Here is a 26,090-nt window from a genome sequence, read left to right on the forward strand (position 1 = left end):
GACTGGATTTCAACATTACTGTGCGCTTATAACTGTAGATTTCAATGTTATAAGTAACAGATAATTTCCGTTCGCAAAGGGCTTAGAAACTGCATAATGCATGGCCACAAGGTCATTATCCAGATTTTACAGCAGTATCAAATATTAATGCATTAAGGTTTCTTAAAGTACTATAGGCTACTGTAGAAATGTATTCTAGAAAAAACCCCAAACCCTATAACACTTAGGATCTTAAGTCTCAATGCTGTTAGATAAACAAGATTTATGCTAGGTTTGCTGTCACTTACGTTACCTAGCTAACATTAAGTTAAGTTTTGTATTAGGTCAAAATGGTTTCACAGCTTGTTTGTTATCCTGAATAGCGATGTGGTCAGCTTGCTATTAAATTATATTCAGAATGGGCTAAACTATAAGCCTAGCGAATAATTCTCAAGCTAAGCTATGGATAAGCTATGGAACCAACCATGTCCATGTGAGTTAAATAGGCTACAGAACATAACGGGAAATAACGGGATTATGCCGTATTTTACTGGACGGTTGGCAAAACTAAATCAAGCTTGATTAGCTGTGCTAGATTGTCAGTGCTCACAATGCTCGAGTTGGCAGTGTCTCCAATATCACTTCGGATGCAAGTATGTATTGTAACAGTTGGCTTGCTTACAATTTTCTACAAAAAAGGGCTATTATGCAAAAATAACACACCTCTCGCAGCCAATCAGAATGTAGTATTCAACTATGGTGTTGTATTAAAGAGCATGAGAGGGAAGCTCCTAAAGCATTCATGTTCCAAGAAACTGTCATGAGCATGAATTACTGGCCAGTACAACTCTATCATTATGAGAATTACGATGCTCATAATATTGCTTATAATATTACTTGAATAAATGGTTGAATCTAATAATAATTGTGTTGTAAACCAGATTTGGAGAAAAGAAACAAGGCAATCAAATGTATAGCATGTCAATGTAGTCATTACAAATGGACATTTACTCAATGACAATGACATGCCATTTCAAGTCTTCTACCTGCTATCTGATAGCTAGGTTATTGGCTAACTTCTGCTAATGTGATATAGGCAGGTATTCCACTTGTAAGAGTGATCTATATTTAGCAAGCTGGCAGAGTCTTTAAAAGGTTAAATCACGTGGATTGAATTAAGTCAGATTTTATTTTTTATTCATCATGTTAAAAAACAACATAAGTTCAAATGTACAACTTTGATGTAGGAATCTCATTGCAGAGTTCAATTATCGTTGGTTTAGTTGGTTAACTGATGTATTTGAAAGAATGTCATTTATTTTAAAGTTCATATCCTTTCTCTTAAGATTTAGCTTTGTGACCGAAGCTGTTTAAATTGACTGTTGTTTTTAACATTATATTGAATCTGTACTGTACACAGGCAATTAAATAGGACCTCCTCTGAATCCAAACTTTGTCATGTTTACGTAAAAATCAAAACTCTTAAGATCAAAAACGGTATTTACAATTTCTACTTTTGTAGACAGAAATATTGCAAATGGTTTTAATAAACAGAGTGCTGGGGACGTGATTTATTCCTCTAAATAAAAACAGGATATTTGAATCACTGCCGCCTTGGTGTTTGCACAGATCTTCAAGATTGGACCTTAAAGAACACTAAACAAATGTAATTTGGGAGAAACAAGGAATTTGCAATTACTGGCCTCTGACCAAATAGCATTCAAACAACTGACTGCAATTTTCCACTCGATCCCTCTGCAATGCCAAAGTGCTGGTAAAGCCTTTGTACAGGATGCTTGGATCTGAAAATCCAAGTATTGACGTAATTCTGTAATGTCTTCCAGCCTTCTTCAGTTGGGATGGATATGAAACTAGCTTTGATTTTGTTCTTAGTTGTAATGTTATTCTGGTATTACATAAACATCGGCTTCCAAAACAGCGACAACATCAATTGAGTGCTATGTACAGATAACTCAGGGTATAGGCCATTCTGCTTCACTATGGAGGATGTGGAAATAGAGAAAGAGAGAGGAATGTCTGAAAATTTAGTGAATGTCAAAAAATGAAAGAACCAGAGACAGCACTTACAGTTTGGCCTTTATATAGTATATACATGCCTGAGCCAGATCATGTTTTTGACATCCCCATCAATAAATCATTGCACAAAATATTCTTCCCAAAAAATACAGGTACACAAATTCTTCCAAACAAGTTGAATGTGAGCTCTTGTCCAAGGACAAACTCACAGCAAGTTGTAACACTGTGTAATTTGCTTAAACTGTAGAAATGTACAAGATTGTCCTCAAATTGCTAGTCATAAACTACAAATATGTATAAACATTATGACATTGTGTTTTATTCTTTTAAATAGCTGACTGTAATGAAGGCCATTTTGATTTGATTATCTGTATGGTGGGAAATGACTGTACTGTTTTCAGTGACCCCGGATGCGATCTTGGGGCAGAGAGGGGGTGGGGGGAGTGGACAAAAGTTGAAAAATAACATTGTTTCAGCATCCCACTGTTAAAACAAGGCATATCAGTGGGTCTGAACCTGCCTGCCAAAATGGGAGTCAGCAAGTCAGCAACCACAACATTAAAAATAACAACTGGAAGCCATTGTGCATAAATAAGACAAGAACAATATTGAATTAAGAGGTTTTAGAAGCAGCCAACACACAATTTCAGATGCTCAACAATCTGAAGCCCTGAGAGTATTTGAGAAAAACCGCAGAAGCAATTATTCTCCAGTGAAAGCACAATTATGCAGGATTATTGCAGGTAATTTCATAGTTCTTCCAGTATGTTACCCAGTTCACACAGTGAAAGGAACAGCTCAGATTTAGTTATGAATGTCATGGGAACCAAATTGCATTTTAAACCCATTACATGGTTTAATGTAATGCCACTATCAGCTAAGACTTGCAAATAAAAATGTACATCATCCCTTGGAGATGAGATGCCTTTTTAAAGTCACATTGTTTTTGCTTTCTTATTTCAAAATATTCTGGTCACTTTGTTTTAGTAAAAAACTAACAGGATTCAAATCATCCTATCTAAATAAATAGGAATGCATACATGATAAAGTATTATCTGTTGTTGTTCATCATAATACGGTAATTTAATGAATAAATAAATGGCATTTGAACAATGCCATATTATGTTACATTATAGTAAGTGTTGTGGCACTTCATAGTCGCACATTGTGAACCTTAATATCTCACCCGTTTCAAAACCATCTCAATTCCATTTCTACTACAATGGCAATGGGGTGATTTTGGTGTTGCTTTGTTGCATCATTTGTGTGTTATGGATTCCCTTAAAAAAATGTGCATAAAATATTAAGAGGTTTTTTGTTTTTTTTCACTAAAATAACTCCATTTAAATCCAAACGGAAGACCACTCATTTGGTGGGTAATTCGGAAATTAAGCTTTTTGTAATTTCATGACTACATTTTATTACATTTGAATTAGACCTCAGAATTCTACATTTCGACAATGAATTGTACATAGACTTTTCATTGTCGTGCTAACTTGAATTATGCTAACTGAACGTTCTGTTCAGCAACGTTATTGCGTGCAGGTCTTGGCTCAATGACACACAGCAGCCAGGAAGCACTCAGGAAGCACTCAATTTATGAACATGTGTCAGATACAGTAAAGCAAGGGCGGCCAAAAAGAGACCAAAAACTTACAGCTAAATCGACAGCTATTTTTGATAGTTTATTAGGCTAGTCATAAAAATGGTTAACTAGCTAGCTAGCCTATAGTTAGGCTTTTAAAAGTAGTTATACCTAGCTAGCTGACTGGCTGATACGGAATATTAGACATGAGAGAACATGCAATCCCACAAGCAAGATGGAACTTTAAGTGCAAATACTGTATTGATGGCATATATTTCTCGTCTCCTTAAGATTTCACTGAAGGAATGCGTTTCGGACAGCGAAATTATCGTTGAAATGGAAAATAATGATGCTAACTAGCTATACTTCTAAATCATGAATCGTTATGCATACTAGCTAGAAAAACAAAACCTTTGGTTGAAAACTCTCAATTCAATCAAGAACGAATCATTCAATGAATGGCTAATACCACTTTTTTCAGTAGAAATAGGAAGGAAGGGCTTGCAAGACTTGATTTTCTTTACAGTTTTTCCTCAATCACTTTGGCCTGTTTCATGCATACTGCACAACTTTATGGTTCACCTCCAAAAGCGTGTACCAAACTAAAAATCCTTCAATGAATTAGTCTGTGTCATCAAAAGTCCCGTTATCATTCAAAGACAGTCAAAATGGTTATATATATTGTCATTAGGACAGTGCACCGACAGTTTGAATGTATGATTAACAAATAGATACTATGTTGGTCAGTGACAAAGAATATTTTGGTCTCTCTGTATCTCAATATAGACCAGTACAAATGAAAGTCCTTCAAAAATCCACTGAAAAAGCAGTCTGCACGTTGGGTCCTTTTGTTATTTTAGACCTTGTGCTGGGAGGACTTGAATGGGCTTACTTGCTATTTTTCCTAGACAAAGGACCTCAGTGACAGATTAATTACAGATGCTCTCAGCCAGCAGATCTCCAGGTGACCAGTGTTCGATTCCAGTGTGATTCCTCTTTGTATTTCCCTATTTCCCATGCAGAGAAAGGATAAAGCCTTAGGACTTAGAGAGAAATAGACTGTGACAGGTTCTGAACCTTGGAGGAAAGATGGCTATGGGGCATGTTACTTTTGCGATGATAGAAGCCTCCAGTAGTCCATGTTTTGGGGAAGCCTCCATATAGTTTTAGGACATGGGAAATGGCTTTAATGAAGCTTCTTCCATAGCAAAGAGGCAGATCTCTTTACATTTCTGCATTTCCACTTGCCCAGTTCAGAGTTGTTTTGTACTATCTGACATTATTGTTCATGTTTTTGGAGTGAAAACATCTGGTGAAGATTCATGAGGGTGGACTGGGAAAGGACAACAAAACAGCATTAGTCATCACTCAGTGTGCCACGGTTCTACATAAGAGGATGCCAGCTCCATCTGCCCCACTCTTTTCTGAGTCAGTGCTTTAATAATTGTGAAGCACAATTACAAATTGGGACAAAATCCCTGATGATTAAGATTTTTTTTAAACGGCACCTAAAATGAGTCAGAATGAGTCAATTGCACCTCAGTCTTAATCATTGGACTTTTTCCATGAATCTCCTCACTGCTTGCCACACCTTGCAATTTGAGGTCACGGAAATCCCTCTCTATTCTCAAATTTGTTCCCATTCATCAACTCTGTTGATATATTTTTTATATAAACAGATGATTATGTGAGTCATTTTGTTGAGTTCACCACAACTTTCCCTCAGTTTAGGGATCGAGCCTGTGACTATTTTGCAACCATTTTTGGTGGTGCAAGTACATTTTTTTGAGGTCGTAACTACAAAATTAATGAACTTTAAAAATTATTTGCTATTTCATTCCTCTTGCAAATTACACAACGTGGGAAGATTCCCCCACACATTTTGTTTCTTCAGCCTGCTACAGTCTGTCAATTTATGGCAGGATATGCACATTTATAAGCTTCGCTTCCGCATGTGGTGCCAAATATTAAATAAAACCACTATGAGAAAATAGAAGTAGTAGCCTATATTAATTAAAGAGTGAGAAAAAAGAGACCTGATTGCGCCACCATTTGAAAAAGTTAGTGGCACCAGCACCACCAGTTCTGGAGCCCTGCCTCATTGCCTCAGTTCTGAAAATGGAAATGTGAATGAAATATGAAACATAGTTTCTCAATACAGGAGATGTACATTTTTGGTGTATTTATTGTCTTAGTGGAGGAAGTAACACATCAACACGACCATGTCTTAATTTGAATAAATCTGGAAATGCAGGATTCTGCATTGAAGGGAAACAAACTTTCAAAGGCCTCCCCTTGATATGCTGAACAGAACTGAAGCTTGTCAGAGACTTCTAGCAGCTGCTGCCTGTTAAGTTAGTGAATTATACAGTACAAAGAGCTGCACAGATATTTCTGAGATAGCTCTGGCTTCTAATTTTCATGTTCTGTTTTTGTTGATGTAATTTTTAAACAGTATTTAAGCTATTCCCTTCCCAAAAGTATCTGCTGAAATTAATGACTTTCCCCATCTGCATGGTTTGATTTGGCTGGAAGCCTCTGTACACTCTGACAATCTCAAACGCTCTTGATCTGGATACACATGATTGTTCTCATATACAAGGTAAACAGTAGTAGTTTTTTCTCTTCACTAATTGCAATATGGTTCAGTAGAGGATGGTAGCAGCCAGAAGGAAACTGTAGCAATTGAATTCAACCTCAGTGTTAGGTACCCTTTCCCCTCAAATTTTCCTCATTGTTTTAACTAAGGAGGAAAATATAAATGAAAAGAAGGAGCTAAGGTTTTGTCTGTCAAGGCTTCCCACTCCCCATGCCTACAGTACCTCCCAGACAAATGTTGGGGAGCCTTGTCATATTCCACATTTCTTCTAGTGTATTACAAAACATTTGTAAACTTGAATCATAAAATGGTTTCACAGGCACAAAAAAACCTGTCAAAGTCATAATTGTGCTGTAGGTTAAAAAAGTACATTTAAAGTAAATAAATCAATTGATTAATTAATAACATAGAGCTTTGTAACATATTCATGATTGGTGGTCACCACTTGACAATCACATTCATTTCTACCAGGGCTCATTAAATTAATGACTTTGATAAATACATCCTGGTTATCTGCACGTGTATTGTTAGCCATAGTGGCCTTTAGAAGCAAAAGTACTGTATCTGCAATAAATTGCTTCAACTAACAATTCATTTTTCAACAAAAATTTTATTCACAACTGTAACCGGTTTTATTTGGGTGGTCGATAGAGGCAATACATGATCTTATAGCTGATTTTCTCTCTGATGGGAAATACTGTCACCACCTGCCCCAACAATGCCTATCCAGCTGGGATTCTTTAGTTTACAGTACATGCTACTGTGTAGGTTAATGCTGGCAACTGTGTGGGCACGGGGTCATGACCTGCTAATTCCACAAATCATAGAGTCTCATTAGTACAACCACGAACCATGAGTATGCTAAGCGCTGTGCCATGCGGGATGTATTGTTAGTGAGCATGTGGCACAGACTGCTGGGAAACGATGTGGCCTTCTGTCAATGGGAACTAATGTTTCAATAACATCATGTCAGCTATGTAAATAAGGTCAAACTATAGGTAAACATTGTTAGTGTGGGTATACCGTATGTATTAACTACATTTGAGGAAGTTGGAACCGTGTTGTGTAAAAGAGTACCTAATCCTTTAACTACAGTACCTTTAATTATTACATGCAAACAGAACTTTATTCATTGGTAAATTAAGCTTTCTTCATTGCAGCCTTTTTTTGTCTTCGACTTAAGGTTCTGTTCCACTGAAAAAATTTAATTATCAGCATCTGATTGTTAGATTCTGAAATGTAATAATTTTGCTTCGTGAAAAATCTGAAATGGCTCAAAACAATCTTCAAACATGTCTTATTTAGAATTATAACGATATCTTGCTTGAATTTGTAATTTTCCATCTTGATAGTATGCTAAGTTACATATTCTGAAGGAATATATCTTTTGAAGTTTTGAGTACCAAACGATCTGGAAGACCAAAGATGCGTTTTTGGTGGAACATAACCTTATTAAAACCGAGTCCTTTCGGTCTGTTGGGCTGGGCAGATGAAAAGAATGCTCACACATTAATAACATTATTATGCTGAACTGCCTAACTATATTGGATCCCTTTATGTATCAAGCAAAAGGTGCACATTGGTGAACTTTCTTCCAGTTCAAGACATAATCCCTTATTGTGATTACTCTTACTGTTATTAAAAATACTACATAAATCATGGCAGAAAGCTCTATCTGAAGCACAATCTGAAGAGAAAAGCTGAAAAACTACTGTTTATGACTTAGTGGTCCAGGGGCACTATGTTCTGTATATAAATGGTTGCCTCTGCTAGGAAGCTGAGTCTTGGTCGTTGGTAGATTTTCCAGCAGCTCAATGGGTCGTTAGCGAACGAGTCAGCTCTGAGCCGGATCTTTTAGGTGAACTTTGGGAGCCGGCTCGCATTTCTGAAGAGCCGACTTCTTTCATTATTTTTATTTTTCGTAAATAATAATAATATTAATAAATAGTAGAAAAATTTGACGCAATCATATGACATCTGACTTTGATAATAACGGTATAATAATTAAGCATGGTGTTATGGGAAAATGCCCTTTTTAACATTTCACCGGTGAGCATTGTCTGATGAAACAGATCCCAGTAAAAGCAACGATAGCTATACTGGAGTTTAACTTTCGTATTTATTTGCAAAGAAATGACAGAAAGTGAGAAAGCTTACCGGCTTTCTGATTTGAATCAGTAAGACTCTTGTACACACTTTTCCTGAAGGGGGGGCTTTACCAAAACAAAAAGACATAAAGCTGGCCACGAACATTTATCAGTATTTTGTCTTCTGAATACCCCTTGTTGACCTTGCTGTAAGACCAGAATGTGCTGGCTGAGAAGCAGAGACATTAAGATCAAAGGCTGTCTGTCTGCTGGAGAGAGACAGAGAAAGACTCATAGTAAGCACTTAATTCAGGAAGTGGTCTAATAGTAATTAGGATTATCACTAAAAGGTTATTTGTAATCATGTGATTGTCCTTATGTTAACACACAAGAATCAATTAAGAAAATTACCCTTACAGTAGGCATGCCATTAAAATAATAGATCATGATCTAGCAAGAATGACGAGACATTTTGTCATGATGTAAGCTACGTGGTCTTGAATAGACCGAATAAACTGATTTGAAGTGTTGTTATATTGTATATGTTTGTGTGATAGCAAAATAATTTCCTAATGGAGTAATGCTTTCATTAATTAGGCAATCTGTGCACACATTTTCATTCTGAATAGAAACGCGTGACGTGCTGAACAAATAACGTTTTTCAACTGAGCAGCAACAATCAATTTCGAAAGTCCAGTTGCAGTTGAAAAATTCACAGCCTAAAGGGAAAATGAAGAAGACATGTTCAAATATTATCTATTTTTACATCTAAATGGAACATTATATTTGGAGCAGATTTTGGGATGGAAATTTGGCAGGACCTGGCAACCCTGGGAGCCTCTCTTCTTGCCGATGCACGCCCACCAACGCAATAGCGCTAATGACTGTGCATCTTCAAAAACGAATTCCTAAATAAATGCCGTTATTGTCTTTTTATTTTGTGGCGGTTAAGCACATATGAGTCACTGTGGACTAGGGGAAATGCTGACCAATCGGGCCATCATCTTTACGGTAAATTGCCTTAAAGAGTTTAAAAACAGACTTTAAAAGCAGTTTTTTTTAATGTGCGGGCCGGGTAACATGAACCAGGGATATAAAGTAAATGGATAACAAGATATTTCTGACCATTGGAAAGGTAGCGTGACATTTTGGCATTTTATGGTTAGCAGAACAAAGACTTAGCTGGCAATGACTTTGAACAGTGAACAACTAGTACATAACATTAGACCTAAACTTAAAACGGAAGGTGTTGGTATCAGAAGTTAGCATTGTCCAATACATTGCATCGTCGTGTTAACTTACAGTAAATGTTACTATGACTATGGTGTGGGAAGCTGTTCCTAACGAGAGACAACGAACAGGGCAGGCTTATACAGCTCAGCCAAAAGTGTTCCATGTAAAATTGTTCATGCACGTATACACATTGTTTTATATAGACAGTATCAGTTTTTAATTAATGTTAAAGGTACAATTGGTAATTTCGGACTTCTAGCGGTCAAGAGGGGAATTGCAGCAACAAACATGCTCAAACCACAACACTGTTTATCCCACCCCTTCTTTGTGAACACACGGACTTTGAAACGCCATTGGCTCTGGCAATTATAACCAATTTTCAACCAATAAGTTTTAATTATTGTACAGCTTTAGGGACAATTTAGGGACTAAACACAGGCAGAAGGTGAGTCAACATGTCAGTGAGCCTTTTTCAATGATAGGAAGGGATTAAGGGAATGGTTTTGTAACAATGTTTTAACACAAAAATATTACCTATTGCACCATTAAGATTAACCAGATGCAGGTTTTATCGAGATTTGCCTGCAGAGTGCAAAACTGTAGCAGTTCAGGTGCTGTTCAAAACATTGTGAATAGGTGTTCAGAACATTGTGAGCTGACAGTGTCTTCTGAACAATTCACATGAATCTAAGTGTTTTTGTGTCTGGGATTGGCACTAAGCACATTCCTCAGGAGAAAAACTACCATTGAACGGACTTCTGGTGGAAGTGGCCGCTTCCCTGTGTTCTGTTCGGAAATTTATGTTATGGGTTGCGCCATCTTGAAGGAATGTTTTGGTCGAGGTTGCTATATTTCAATTAACATATACTTCATATTCATCACCACTTTGTTTGCAAAGCTACAGCTGATGCACCCACAGAGAAGAACATGGAGGAGCAACATGAAATGAAATTTTTTCTTCTATTTTTCAGCAGAAACTGCTGATCTACTCGGATTTCCATGCAACATTCTCTAGAGTTTGCAGAGAATGGTGCGAAATAGAAAAAAAAACTTCCAGTGAGCAGCAGTTCCGCGGGCAAAAATGTCTTGTTAATGAGAGAGGTCAGCGGAGAAGGGCCAGACTGGAAAAAGCTGACAGGAAGGTGACAGCAATGCAAACAACCACACATTACAACAGTGGTGTGCTGAAGAGCATCTCTGAAGTGGATAGGCTACAGCAGCAGAAAATAAGCCTAATAAATACCTAATAAAGTGCTCACTGAGTGTAGGAAAGCCCTGCTTTGCTAAGTTGTGAACTTCAGCAACGACACTACATGAGACAGAAATTTACCCTGATCCAGAGGGATCATATCCAGAGGATATACAGGGAGTAATCATCCCAGTTTGGCAGTCACTGAAAGGTACTGCCCTGTAGCAAAATCAGCAAAGATGGATTAGAGAGCGTCATGGGTCATGGTTTCCTGGATTAGTGTTAACAGACTTTTCATTAGAACTGTTCCTCTTCTGCCCCTCTGAAGATTATTTTCACCATATGTTTACCACTGCTCTTCTGGCTTGAATACATGAATGCAGTTTTTAACCTTGGTCTATTACAGCAGAATGTAGGAAAATGAAGTTGCAGTAGAGTCACGGGGTGCGTAGCGCTTTTCATGTACTTGATCAATCCATGCTGTAATACCATGTGAATGCATCTGAAAATTAATCTTATGAATATAAGCAGAGGACCTAATTTGAATGCATATCCACCCCACTTGCTTGGTCCAGTCGGTCCAAGTCAAGTTTGGCAGAAGACTGTAACTGGAAGACATGGTCATCTCACAAAAGACAAATGCCCTTTCACAGAGGGTCGGCTGGTGCACAGAGGTAGAGTGGAAGCAAATAAGAAAGTTTCTGCTAGACAAGCTTTGACTTTTTCACCTGGCCCGCCCTTACCCACCCAATGCACCCCCCAACTCCCCCACCGTCAGCCAGCAGCTTCCATGAAACATGCATTAAGCTGCAATATGGAGCTTCAGAAGTTGCTTAGAGATCCTGAGGGGATCTGACATGTTCTCTGGGTTCAAAGCGCTTGTGTTGCTGATGAAGATGTTCATGTATTCATGAGTTCTAATCATGTGGAGACTTTCTGTCCATTGTACCCTTGCTCCCTCTCTGCCGTCTTTGCTGCATGTAACTGGGATGAGCAGCTGGATGGAGAGAGAGAGTAAAGTGAGAAAATTAGTGAAATGTCTCATCTAGTTCCTGTGTGTCATGGTGAATTTAAGCAGGAGTGAAGGAGCTGTTCAAACTGTACTCTCTCTCTCTCTCTCTCTGTCCCTTCCACACACACATACACACACACATGCACTCATGCATAAACATTCGCACACACGCAAACCCACTCTATTAATAAGATGGAATAGAATAGCCCACACGTTGACAATGGAGTCTGATCCGCTTCATCGCACAAAACATCTCCACTGGGTTTTAATTTACCGGACTACCATCCCAGTTCTGCCGCTGCCTGGCCATTAGAATCTCAGCAGCCTGACAGCTCGGGTCAGCACGTGAAGACCCAGCTTTTGTCCACCAGCTGGCCTTTTGTCCTCTTCCAGTGGGAAAATGTCTTTATTCCTTTATAACCCATGCCCGCCGAAGAGACATCCGGATGGCATGGAGATGACTCACATAAGACATGAAACAATGACGTGAGCAGTTATTTTTAGTTTTTTTCCTAGAATTCTCTTTCATTTTCTGGAGTATGGCTACTTCTTTCGGACATTGAAGTAGACCACTGAAACCTGGAATCCTCAATTAACAAAAGGCCCCTATTTTCTCTGTGCCCCTCCTAATTTCCTCCACCCCTGTCTTCATACCAGGGCTTCCTCGATGGGACTGTCTGTGCTGGCTCTGTCTATTTTTCTCATACAGTATTTATTCCACACGGGAACCAGGCCAGCAATGGCTGTGAACCAGCATTAAGCAGTGTAGTTTGTACTGGAGTGGTAGTTTAAGCTGTGGCTTAAATAAACTGTATAATTCACACGTGGCTTTCCCTGTTCATTTCTCATTAGCCATGCGGTAGATAGCTAAGTTGGCTAACTAACAATCTTGTAAAAACACGTTGTAACCTAACAATTGTAAGGTTTATGTTACATGATATGTAACTCTCTTTAAGAAGTCAGCTTGCAAAATTCCTAACTGCTATTTACGCAAACAAATGATTTACCATGCTGGGAGAAAATCTACAATTTCTGGTCTGAAATTTATGAACCAGCTTTAGCCTTCTGTCAGAATAATTGTAACGATTGACTTACCTACTGCTTGCTACTCACTCGCTACTGTAGCAAATAAAGGTTACTGGAAGTTTTGGCAAAATGGATTACTGATTGTCGATCTGTTTTTATGCTCATGCTATTCTCATTCTCTCTAATGTTAGTATCTTTTGGCAGCGTCTAAGAATCATGGGGCTATGACTTTGAAGTAAGGACTGTTATGGGCAGTTGACTATCATCTTTATTGTACCGCTACTGCCATTGCCTTTTCATTCATAATGTTCATTTCAGTCAGGCAGCTGGTTTCTATTACTTTTTGAGTTCATGTATTTATATTGTATTGTATGAATTTACCGCATTGAACTTGAATTGAATTTCCTTTCTATCTGAGCTAGGCATATACCTGACCACTGATGTGTGGGGATTCTGAGGTCTTGGCAGGAGAAACATATGACTCAAAGGCCTTCACCAAACGAGCGTGTCAAGATGAAATGCTATTTGAGTAAACCATGGCTTTACACTGTGAAAGCTGGCCATCTGATTAGGGGAAGCAGAGAAGAAGGAATGATTAAAGTATGCATGGAGGGATGAGGAACACACAGCTCTTTGTCAGATGAAGCCATAGGACTGTGCCTGGGGAGAATGCATATGATAATGTCAGTGAACTAAGGAAAAGCACATGTGCAGGAGATAATGAAGAGCCTTCAGAAGGCTGATGAGGGACAGGGGTGCTAAGAGGGATGTGGTCAAGGCATGAATCCTTCAACTGCTGAGGCATGGAAAGGCCAGAAGCCAAGCACACTTGTGCACATGTGCAGAATCTCCCTTGCCTACCCATTACATTACATTACATTACATTACATTACGTGGCATTTAGCAGACGCTCTTATCCGGAGCGACGTACAACAAAGTGCAAATCAATCACAAGAACAAGTGCAAAAGTAGACCTGAGAGGACAGTACAGTTCCGAGTCCTAGTGTAAACATACAGAAATTCAGAACCCTTGAAGAGTATAATCAACATTCAAACTAGCATACCACTGTTGGCAGCTAGAATACAACAACAGCCAATAAAAACAACAATACCTATACAAGTGACGATATCTATACATAAGTGCCATTACGGTCTAAGGCTAATCACAGTGATTGTGAGTTGGGGAGGGAAAGGTGTAGCCTGAAGAGATGGGTCTTCAGTCTGCGCTTGAAGGAGGTCAGAGACTCTGCCATTCTGACATTCACCGGGAGGTCATTCCACCACCGTGGGACCAGGACAGACAGCAGTCGTGAGCGTGAAGTGCAGGTGTGGTGAGGGGGAGGCGCCAGACGGCACGAAGTGGCAGAACGGAGGGGTCTTGTTGGTGTATAGGTCTTGATAAGGGATTGAATATACACAGGGGCTGATCCTTTAACTGCCTGGTGTGCGAGCACCAAAGTTTTAAATTTGATGCGAGCCATAACAGGCAGCCAGTGGAGGTTGCTGAGCAGGGGGGTGACATGTGAATGTCTGGGAACATTGAATACCAGACGGGCTGCAGCATTCTGGATGAGTTGTAGGGGTCTGATGGCAGATGCTGGAAGGCCAGCCAGCAGAGAATTGCAATAGTCCAGGCGGGACAGGACCATTGCTTGAACAAGGAGCTGAGTGGAGTAGGTGATGAGAAAGGGTCGGATTCTCCGGATGTTGTACAGGAAGAACCTGCACGCCCGGGTCACCGTAGCGATGTTCGTATCCTTAGCTGCATTTACACAATTCTCATTCCCCCATCTCTTTTTATTGTGTTATATTGTTGCACAGCTTCTGATCAGCACTAAATGTCATTTAGTCAGCTTATGTGCTTTTTTTATGTATGAAATTTGTACCTGTGCATTCACCCCCCAGGTTAGAACCTCTTGGGATGCTCTAGAGGATTGATAAGCCAGGATTCCTTAGAGCTGCAGGAAAATTAGGCTGAATAGCTCTGTAAAGTTTTTATGGTTTTTTACTTTCGGTGTAGCTTTTCCCCCGTTTCTTGATTCATTCAACAGTTAACCGCTTAACTGGTTAATTGGGTGCAGGAGCATTTTGCAAACACGTAACCTGGAACTGAGCTCATGGTTTTCTAATGGCAAAAAAGGTCTGCTGTCAGAGGTAGTCACTTTATTTTGAGTTTAACGAATAGACATGGTGCAACAGGAAACACAGGGGAGGCATTTGACGGGATTCAAAGTGATGCAGTGGACTTCGTTGAAGCGGATGTTCACTTCTTAACTCTACACAGACATAAGAAACACACTTTGGCAAATCTTTACCAAAAGTAATAAAAAATAAGTGACAAGACTAAAAATCTTTTTCCAAGTGAACCATTATACTGTAGAAGTAAATACACTGAATGCCTGGGATTGCACCCAAATGTGCAGCATCAAATCCAATATAGCTTCAAAAGAGCCCTGTGTCTCGTTGCAGGGCATAATTTGGCTCTGAGCCTGAACTAGTGGGGCATCGAACATGACAGTAGTTATTACATAAATTATTTTCTGGTATATACAGTGGCTTAAGAAAGTATTCAGACCCCTTCACATAATACAAAACATCTGCAAATCTTTTTGTCCCAAGTATTCAGGCCCTCCAAATTGTGGCCAGGTTCAACCTGTTTGCTTTAACCCTTTCCACTTTGAGGGCTATTTCCACCTATTTGTACTAGTCCTATATAACAGTCAATATCTCAAAACCTATTTACTGCACACACGCATGGTTGAGGAATTAAATTAAATTAAAGAAGAGGCTTGCACTATTCAGACATTTGAGACATAACTAATTTATGTCAGAGCATGTACACTCTGTCTACACAAGATACAAACACTAAAATACAAAGAAATTACAAGTAATTATGTTTTATAGTTTAGCACTTAATATCTCAATTTCTAAGCCATGGACCAACCCATGACTACTTTATAATTTCCACATTTGTTTTCCCAAAACTGCACCCAGATCTCTCCAAATACAAAACATCTACATATATTTTGTTGAGACATATTAATACAAAATGTAAAGAAAATTGATCTTCACGTGTGTTTTATTCACATATATGAGAGTATGTTTTTCTAAAGCATGCCCAAAGTGTCCAAAAAGCTCTCCAAAGAGGTTTACTCACCCTAATGCCTTCTATCGAACCTGCATCACATTTAAAATGGAACTTACATCAAAATTAGATTAACCAGAGCCACATTAGCCCCATTAACCAGTACAATTACAGGAGTATCTATAGCAGGTCCAAATCCTATAATTACGCATGTCTGTATTTTCATTCTGCTATGTAAACACAGCAATATTCCTAAACTTTCCATAACCTGAATATGACACATTATACCACCCTTCAAGAAGCAAACCATGTTTTACATTAGTTTGGTACTGAAATGACTTGGCAAACCATTTACTCAACAATAAGTAGTTCAAGATGACATTCGCTTAGGTATAGTCCTGGCAAATATACAGTATAGTTTTCTTGAAAATGTCTGAACTGATCAGAAAATAAACTTTAAAGTTAGTCAGAAAAAAGTCGTACCTTAATAACCAGATTGGATATTTGGTTCCGTAAATATGTCTGTATCGAGTAATTTGGAAAACAACCTTATATTTATACCAAAACAGAAATATGTCAGCCAAGTGAACTTAGACAAAAATAATGTGTTACTTCATGCTTATTTATTCATTCATGCATTGTATATTTTTGTTCTTATACTGGAACATGATTTTTTGAAGTCGAGAAATGGTATCAAGGATTGTTAGAATATTACTTTTATTGTCTGTGGCGAGGCGGGGGTTGTAAACCATGAACCGAGGCTGAGTTTTATTCCCCTGCTTTGCAACTAAGACAATGTGACATTGCCGTTTTGTGGTTTCATTACTCACAGTTTTTTGTATTATATAAATATGAACGCAACAATAATTTGTCCACCTGGAGCAAATTAAATTGATTGGACATAATTTAGAGGTCCCACCATTCACAGTGCATGTTGGGACAAAAACCAAGCCATGAAGCGCAAGGAAGTCTCTGCACTTCAGGGCAAGGGTATAAAACTATTTCTGAAGCTTTGAGTGTTCCCTCAATAATTATGAAATTGAAGAAGTTTGGAACCAGCAGGACTAGGGTTGGCCATTCAACCAAATTGAGTATGCGGGCGAGAAGTTCCTTGGTCAAGGAGGTGACCAAGAACCAGACAGTCACTCTAACAGACCTTCGGAAGTCCTCAGCGGAGAAGGGAGAACCGCTGGAAGGATGACCATCTCAGCAGCACTCCATCAACCAGGCGTTTACAGTACAGAGTGCTAGACAGAAGCCACTCTTAGAGTAAAAGGCATATGTCAGCCCTCTTGGACCCTGAGAGCATGAGGAAAAAGATTCTCAGGTCTGAGGAGACAAAAATGTAACTGGGCACAACTCCAAGCGTTATGTCTGCTCATCCCCTGGCTAATATCAATCATACGGAGAAGCATGGTAGTGGCAGCATCATGCTTTGGGGGTGCTTCTCAGCAGCAGGGACAGGGAGACTGGTCAGAATAGAGGGAAGGATGAATGCAGCCAAATGCAGAGAGGCCCTTCTTCAGAGTGCATGTGATCTCAGACTGGGGTGATAAGTCACCTTTCAGCATGATGATGGTAAATGGCAGGCATTTATATTGTGCCTTTATCCAAAGCGCTGTACAATTGATGCTTCTACATTCACCCATTCATACACACACTCACACACCAACGGCGATTGGCTGCCATGCAAGGCCCCGACCAGCTCGTCAGGAGCATTTAGGGGTTAGGTGTCTTGCTCAGGGACACTTCGACACAGCCCGGGCGGGGGATCGAACCGGCAACCCTCCAACTGCCAGGCGACTGCTCTTACTGCCTGAGCCACGTCGCCCATGATCCGAATGACCCGAAGCATACAGCCAAGACAATGCTGGAGTGGCTTTGGGACAAGACTCTGACTGTCTTTGAGTGGCCTAGTCAAAGCCCAGACTTAAACTCCATAGAACAGAGACCTGCAGATGGCAGTTCACAGATGCTTCCCATCCATTCAGATGGAGCCTGAGAGGATCTGCCAGGAATGGCCCAAATTCAGGTGTGCAAAGCTTGTAGAGACTTGAAGCTGTAATTGCAAATTACTGAATTAAGGGTCTGAAAAGTATATGAGAGATTTTAGTTTTTGATTTTTCATAAATTAGCAACAAAAAAAAACAAAACTAAAAACATGTTTTTACTTTGTTAGTATGGGTTATTTAATATACATTGATAGCCAAAAATGGCAATGTTAACCGATTAAAATGACATCCTTTTTTATTAAACACAATAAAATGTGCCCAAAATCTAGGGGTCTAAATACTCTCTGAAGCCACAGTAAATGTTTACTGTTGAAAAGCCATGGAAAAAAGCAATCAGGGCTACCTTTTGACAAATGGTTTTGCTGTACATTCTTACCAGATGGTTTGATTGAAATAATCTCAAGCATTTTTCTATCTGTTGCATTAAAATACAAGCCTGCAATGAAGGCCAAAACATTAGGAAGTGGTTATAAATAGTACTATCAAAGCAGGGATTTCATGCAAATTACAACCTGCTGAAACATTTGCTGTCCACTTTTCGCAAACAACTTCAATGTTGTGGCTTTTTGTCCTGATTCAATACAGAACACAAAAAATATAAACCATTAATCTACTGTATGAGGTAAATAACAGATGATACCACTTTTGCTGACATGTTGAGTCTTTGCATTAGGTTGCACATCTGCGTTGTGTGTATCTGATCCAGCCAATATCTTAAAGAAGGCAGCTGTAGAAGTTGGTGCAATTTAATCTTTGAATTATGCATGGGACATTACCCAATTCAGACCCCTTCCCTCATGTTTTAAAATTTTGCCCACAGTGTATCCCCAGCCAAAATGTGACATTCTGTAGTCATGAAAAGGAAAATGTGGCAGTAGTTTGGAGGATACAGTATATGGTATTGTCAAGTTACAATACTGCACCTACTGTGTAGTTCTTAGGGAACAACAAAGAAAATTAATCGCACATTTATGTTTAGTGCCACAAGACTGCTTGATTATGCCAACAATGTGTCCCAAACTCGTAATACAGTCTTGCCATAAAGTCTTTGGTTATAGGGAAATTATAGTGGACAGTACCAAAAGTGTACTCTATGGGCTCATACAAATAATTTGGCTCAGAAATGCACATATTTAAGAAAAAAAGAAATGATTAGTGTCGTCAAGTGTATGAATATTGATTGGCTAATTTATTTCAATGCAGATTCCCTTGCTGTATTGAAATTGAAATTTGAAAAGCACCCCCTGTGAAAACATATCAGTTGATTAGATGATATATTGCTCGGTGAATGTTGTCTTAACCTTCTCAATCCCACAATGCATCTTTGTATTATCTCTAATGCTATCAGTCCCCAGGTTTTAACCACCATGGCCAATATTTAAGCATTTTACACGACTAAAGAGTTTTAAAAGAGTTTTGTGTTTGGAAAATATTGAAGGATTGAACCCTTAAGTATCATCCCTTAGCACAAGCTTGAAAATGACATACATTACTACTCTTGAACCCTTTTGAATAGAGACAATCCTGGTCTCTCCTGAAAGGCAACTCTTGGGGGTTCGGGTTCTAACAGCCAGAACTACTCTCAATATGAAGTTAACACATTTACAGATTCTGAAACACAGTGGATGTGGAAGCTTTTTTTTCTCACTGAAAATATTTTTTTGTATTTGAGTGGATACAGATGCTTATGGCTGTGTCTGGTGGGCTTATAAACACAATGGAATCACAGCAGAAATGCTGGACAAATCCCTTTCAAATCTGATGATGATATCACCAGAAAATGAGCATTCTACATAGATTTTTCTAAGCTATGTTTAGGCAGGTTTACAAAAACAGAATAATAATAAAGTATTTTAAGAATGTATTTAGGTGCTCACTGATATAAAATGGTGTCATGTCACTGAAAATGGCCTCCAGTGAGGAGTCAAATGCACTTCCACTGTCCTTCTCAGAACTATCTATTTAGTCTTCTATTTAGTCGTCATAAAATATTTTTTTTGTTGAAAAACATCAACCTATAAGGCATAAAGTTTCAAGGACAGTTTTTTTCCAGTGTGTACAGTGTTTCATTTTGTGGTTTGCATCTGTGGTAAGAATATTGCCAGGCCGGGAAAAGTCATTTTTAAGTAACAGGCGTAGAAGTCATTTGTCGTAAGATTTCCCATAATCCATAGTGGTTTAGGGTTTGCTTTTCATACAACCACCACCAGGTGGCAAATGCGAGCACAAATGTGATGGACTTAACTACCACAGTAACAGATAAGAACAAGAGACTTTCGTAATGCGTGTTATTGATCACGCTTTGGTCGGCCTACCTATTTGTAGGCTATAATATATGCTCCTTTGTTTTTCTTGTTTCAATTTTTGCCTGCCATTGAAAGCCCTTTCTTGAAATATATTTGCTTCAGTTCAAATATTGTCAATTTATACACAGTAGCACAGTAGCTAACTTAGAATGTGACTAGTGTTAATCATGTGTTTTACGCATAGATTTCCAATCATTAAAAAAACCTTCGCAACAGAGCTGTGTTCCATTCAGAGTCGGAGCTCAGAATTTCCCAGTTGAAATTTCCAACTTCCGACCTCCAAGCATTCCAGCCAACACCAAACGCAAACAATGTGGCAAGTGTATAGCCACTTTAACTGTCCTTATTCTTCACTGACTCAATTAACTGTGCACCCACCTAGCTCTTCATGTATATAGGGAGATAATGCAGATGTATCGGGAACGATACTTCCGGTATACTGCTCTCCATTAAATAGAGCATTGAAAGCTACATATAAACTACGTAAGTTTGAAGTTTCAAAACAATTTGCTTATCTGATTGTATTCCAAGAATGTGCAAAATGTATTCAGTTTAAAGGTATACTTATTGCAGACATACTACATGTATGTGCTAAATGAAACTAACATCAAAGGCATTATAGATTGTGCTGAAAATCTGTCGACTGTTTGACTGTTTTCCATGTTTCAAAGTCTGACCACAAAGTTCTATGAAATGACATTTAAATGGCCACATTTAAAGCCTGTCATGATAGTGTATCTCCAGACACTTCATCTGCAGGAACAGGAACTTTGAAACCTTTGAAGCCTCACTTTCAAACTTCAAACTAATCTTCATTCATACACAATATGGATAATTAGTACAGTGTTGAACTATAAATGTGGAATGAAACTCAAGAGCTCACTGACATGGAGGTGTGAAAAACCCAATACGTTTGCCAGCTTTGTTAGCTCTGTTCTTGATATGCTCATGACAATGTGTTTGTTTTCTGTGCATTAAGGGGAACGTTACAGTGCAAAGTTCATTTTGTCAGAACGTCTAGTCTATGATCATATTCCGAATAGGCAATTTCACTGTCTCAAATTAATAAAATATCAATTGCATAGACACAGACAGCCATAACTCCCCTTTTATCCTTACAGTACAGTAATAATGCAAGGATTATGACTTGATGAATTTTCTTCAAGAATCTGCAAATGTGTCAAAACAGCTGGAAATTATTAGCCTATATAACAAACTGCATAGACTCTGAAAACAATTGCATCAGTAGTCCTATTAGGCTGCCTTGGTCTGTCGTTTAGAAGCCAAATTTAAAGAGCATTTCAGTGTATGGCAGCGCTACTCAACTCCAAGTCCTGTTGGCGCAGTATCTGCAGGTATTTGCTCCTACCATGCACTACACCACCTGACTTCACTCATTATTTGACCTGCTTGGTTCAGATAATAAGCTAATTAGTGAAATCAGATGGTACATGGTAGGAGCAAATACCTAGAGACACTGTGTCCTGCAGAGCGTTGAGGTGAGTAGCGTTGGTGTATGGGCTGGAACTCAGCATTTTTGAAGCCGAAGTAGCAGTGGCGTTTCCTGAGCTCCAAATTGGTGGGGCCCAAAATTTTCCTTTAAACTAGTAATTCATCTCAATCAATTATTATTATTACAATTTTCATTCATTTCTCTTGAAAGAACAGTGTGCGAACAATAGGACTAATCAATTGGCAAGTAATACACAGCTTCTTTGTATTTAATCACAAATTAAATGTATCCATTAAAAAACGTTTTAATCACTAAGTATCCTAGCCTACACTTAACAAAAAAAGACATCACTCTTATTTACTGTGCTAGCTTTCGTAGTAACCAGCAGTAAGAAAACCTGTGCTTCAAGATTGTTTATGCATTGCAGATCTTTGCAGATGCAAAAAAGTTATCGCACAGAACAAAGTTATGAATATTTCTAGTTTACTGTATCTTTAGATGGTTTTGGAGGAGTTTTGGACAGTTCTTGAGGGATTAGAGTGCTCACATTTGCCACCTGGTGGTGGTTGTACGAAAAGCAAGTTTTTACTGTGGAAAAAAAAATATATATATATGGAAAATTGCCACAACCTGTCAGATCTCCCGAGACAGAAGCGCTAAATGAAACACAAAACCACTGTAAGCTTAATGATTTCATCCATAATTGGTCCCTTTTCTTTCTGACATTTCACTAAATAAAGCAATGTATCCTAAATAATGCAGTAATATGAGAATGATTAAATGTTTAATGCTTTTTTTCTGCAGGCCCAGCCGTGCGATTCAGCAGCTTTAAGACCAGAGAGCCTTCACCCCCACCCCTGATTGGTCAGCACACGGTGCAGGTTTTGCGGAACACTCTGAACTACAGTGATGATGCCATAAATAAGCTTCTCAAAGCAGGGACAGTCTCTCAGAATGAGCTGCAGTAAAGTTCAGATGCAGAGTGAGGAGAGCATATCACAACCCTGTGGGACCGTGTGGGTACATCAGACTGTCTGAGAAAACCATATTATAAAACCACACATAAATTCCATGGTAAGGCTGTGTTAGAATTTAAGGAAATGGTAAATGTAGCATTACCTCTTGAACCCATGGTACTTTGAAGATGGACATGGCTTTCTAATTAATTTGACTGAACAAGGCTTGGAGATCAAAAATAAGAGTAACAGTAATAAGATAATAGCATAAACAGACCAAATGAAACCATTTCCTGTGTCATTGGGATGGAATTACAGGATCACTTCATTGTATTGAGCAGAATTTGCAGCTGTCTTTCCGTTTTCCAATGAACTTGCTTCCTGCAGATTTCATGCTACTCTTATTGATCAGCTGAATGTACCTTTGGCTGAAATTTACTTGCTTTTTCTGGGATTATAGCTATGTAGATTAGAAGAAAAGAGAATGCTAGACAAGCATGTGGTACCATATGATTGTCAGTCACATCCATGCTTCTAAAACAATCGTTTTTTAATATTTAAATGCCGTTAATTTGGCATTGCATTGCAAATTCCCTGTCATCTTAATATCATATCAACTCCCATAAAACCACCTCATATGTATCAATGAATGTCAAGGTCTTAACATTACGCTACTGCTGCAGTGTCAAAATGGTAAGATTTCACACCTGCATGCAAGGTGTGCATGTTTCCCATTACAACTAGTGACTTCCAGCTGCTACTGAGCATGCTATGGTGAACTTAACTTACCCATGAAAGTAGTCAACACAGCTAAAGTAACTTCCAGCTGCTTCTGAGCATGCTAAGGTGACTTATCTTAATGGTTGTAATGCACAATAGTTATGTTGGCTATCGTTATGGTGCACCTTCAGGTTGTGCAGAATTCAATGAGAACTTATAGTATACATTCAAAATACAGGGCAGGTGTCCATGAAGAATTGTATCATGATTCTTTTTGTGTAATTAAAATGTGTTCATTTCTAAGTGTCTGATTTACTTGTATTTACAGGGAAAAAAATGTTTGATTGAAGTGAGATATGAAGTAGAATACAGAATGTGTAATTTCACTATTGATGCTCAGCTGTTTCCCATTGGGGATGTAACAACCAATTAAATGTTATTCAGATAACTTTATTTGTATTTGCTTGCATTTTTACCCCAGCTGTGGACAAAAGTAAAAATATATTACAACACACCTGTGAATGCAAACGCACTAAGTTTCACATATAAAACACTCCTAATTGTTTTCCTGTGACTCATTGAGGCCTGCTCTTCATAATTATATGCTAAAATGGTGCCCAGACTCACAGCATAACACTGGGAACCTTCTGCTCCTCATTTAACATTTCTTCCCTGATTGCCACCCATGAAGTAATCCTGTAATAATGTTATTCCTGTCTGCATGATGGTCTCATTTGAACGAGGGTGTTTGCATTGGACAGCATGAACTGACACTGAGACATCTCTGACTGACTATAAGCCCCTGTTAGGGGTAAGCACAGTAATATGACCACACAGTGAGTTCACATGGAAGTCTATTCGTCTTCTGCAGGGGGATTAGAAAGACTAGATGAATCTCAACCCTAAATCAACCTTACAACACTTAGTGTACAGCCTTGTTTCCTCACTCCACACATAGCCCATAAATAATTTATGAGGGGTCAAGAGCTGCTGTTCTGAACTTTCAGTATATTTTACTCTTATGGAGTATATATCCCTATTGGACTTGCATAAACGTACAGTTGAAGTGACACCAAGATTTTTACTAATATTCGTTTTTTCTTTGTCATTGTCAAAAATAAATACCTGAAATTTCAGTTAAACGGCAATACATTTAGAACATCTTGCTATTTTCCCACCAATTTCAGAGCTTAATCAATTTTATATTTTTTAATAATTCACCTTTTTTAACACTTTCTGTGGTACCATTGCTGATGGCCTTACCCATTAATGTGTATAGTGTCACTCATTAATGTCTGTGGTATTACCATTGCTTAAGATCCAGCATCAAGATTTTTGAGAACAATTAGTTTCATGTGTCCTTGCTATTTATACTAGTGTCCCATATTAATGCTTAAAAGTCATGTATTATGAGTAAAGATTAGTAAAGAATATACACTCAGTGAGCACTTTATTAGGTATTTATTAGACTTTTAAGTCTTCTGTTGCTGTAGCCTATCCACTTAGAGGTTTGATGCGTTGTGTGTTCAGAGATGCTCTTCTGCATACAGCTGTTGTAATGCGTGTTTATTTGCATTACTGTCACCTTCCTGTCTGCTTTGACCATTCTGGCCCTTCTCCCTGACCTCCCAACTCAACTACTGCTCACTGGATGTTTTTTTTGTTTTTTTTCGCACCAGTGTCTGCAAACTTTAGAGACTGCTATGCGTTAAAATCCCAGGAGATCAGCAGTTTCTGAGATACTCAATCTATCCTGTCTGGCACCAGCAGTCATTCCACGGCCAAAGTTACTTCACATTTCGTCCCCATTCATTTGATCTGAAAAACAGCTGAACCTCTTGACCATGTGTGCATGCATATATGCATTTTGTTGCGGCCACATGATTGGCTGATTAAATATTTGCATTAACAAGCTGGTGTACAGGTCTACCTAATAAAGTGATCACTTATTAGGTAGACCTGTAACTGAGTGTATCCGTTATTATTTTACATCAAAAACTTCTGTTCTGTATTATAAATTAGTACACCACAGACAAAATAAAAGTGTGACATAAAAAATCCAGACTTCTCATAGTTTACACAAATTTTGATCAATTTGACCAACATTGAATTGTTGTCCTCGAACAGAAAGAAGGTCAAAATTGTTTCTGTCGGCTGAGTCTCACCACAGACAACAAATCTTGTATAATGTTTTTTTTTTTTATATTCTTGATCATGACTTATCTTTTTGACCAAAAGAAAATGTTCAGGACTCAGTCTGGCTCAGGACATGCAGTTTTTTGTGGTTAGCTGATTGTAAAAGTCTTATTCAATAAAATATACAATTAAACACAAGTCCACCATTTTTCTTACAATAACTAAATGTATTTTTATGCTGTGTGAAAGTGCCTGGACATGGCTTGTGACACTTTTCAATGCAACCCATGTACGGTTTGTTTCAATCCCTTTAGTCACTGTGAGATGTATTGTGGAAGCTCAATGATCATGAGCTGAGATTTAGAAGGTTATATCTGCGTTCTGAGAGTTTTGAGATTTTGAGCTTCAAAGACTCCAAAGTGAATAAGCTCCTAGCACATATGACTTTACAATTTTGCATTTTGTCATACTTTTAAACAGTATTATTGTATAAAACCCATGTATTTAGTGCCCTATAAACCACACATTGATGACACTAATTTTTTCAAAAATGTCAGTTAGAAACCTTATAATTTTCAGCTCACAAGATGGGAAATGATACCATATGTCAGATACTTTATGAAGAGTAGCAACAGAGTAGTGTCAAGAAATAACACTGCACTTTGAAATGGGAGG

At 38.4% G+C, this 26,090-nt stretch overlaps 1 protein-coding gene across 2 annotated transcripts in view; it reads left to right on the forward strand.

Moving 5' to 3' along the window:
- sugct (succinyl-CoA:glutarate-CoA transferase) overlaps nucleotides 1-23,699 on the forward strand; it is a 113,678-nt gene extending 89,979 nt beyond the window's left edge. For both annotated transcript variants that reach the window (XM_061239924.1, XM_061239925.1), the window contains one exon: nucleotides 22,408-23,699. In XM_061239924.1, the coding sequence (XP_061095908.1) occupies nucleotides 22,408-22,571 (164 nt within the window). In that variant the 3' untranslated portion in view covers nucleotides 22,572-23,699. The remainder of the gene's footprint in view (nucleotides 1-22,407) is intronic.
- The last annotated feature ends 2,391 nt before the right edge of the window (nucleotides 23,700-26,090 follow it).

The sequence above is a fragment of the Conger conger genome, chromosome 4, assembly GCF_963514075.1.
Source record: "Conger conger chromosome 4, fConCon1.1, whole genome shotgun sequence".
Lineage (NCBI taxonomy): Eukaryota > Metazoa > Chordata > Actinopteri > Anguilliformes > Congridae > Conger > Conger conger.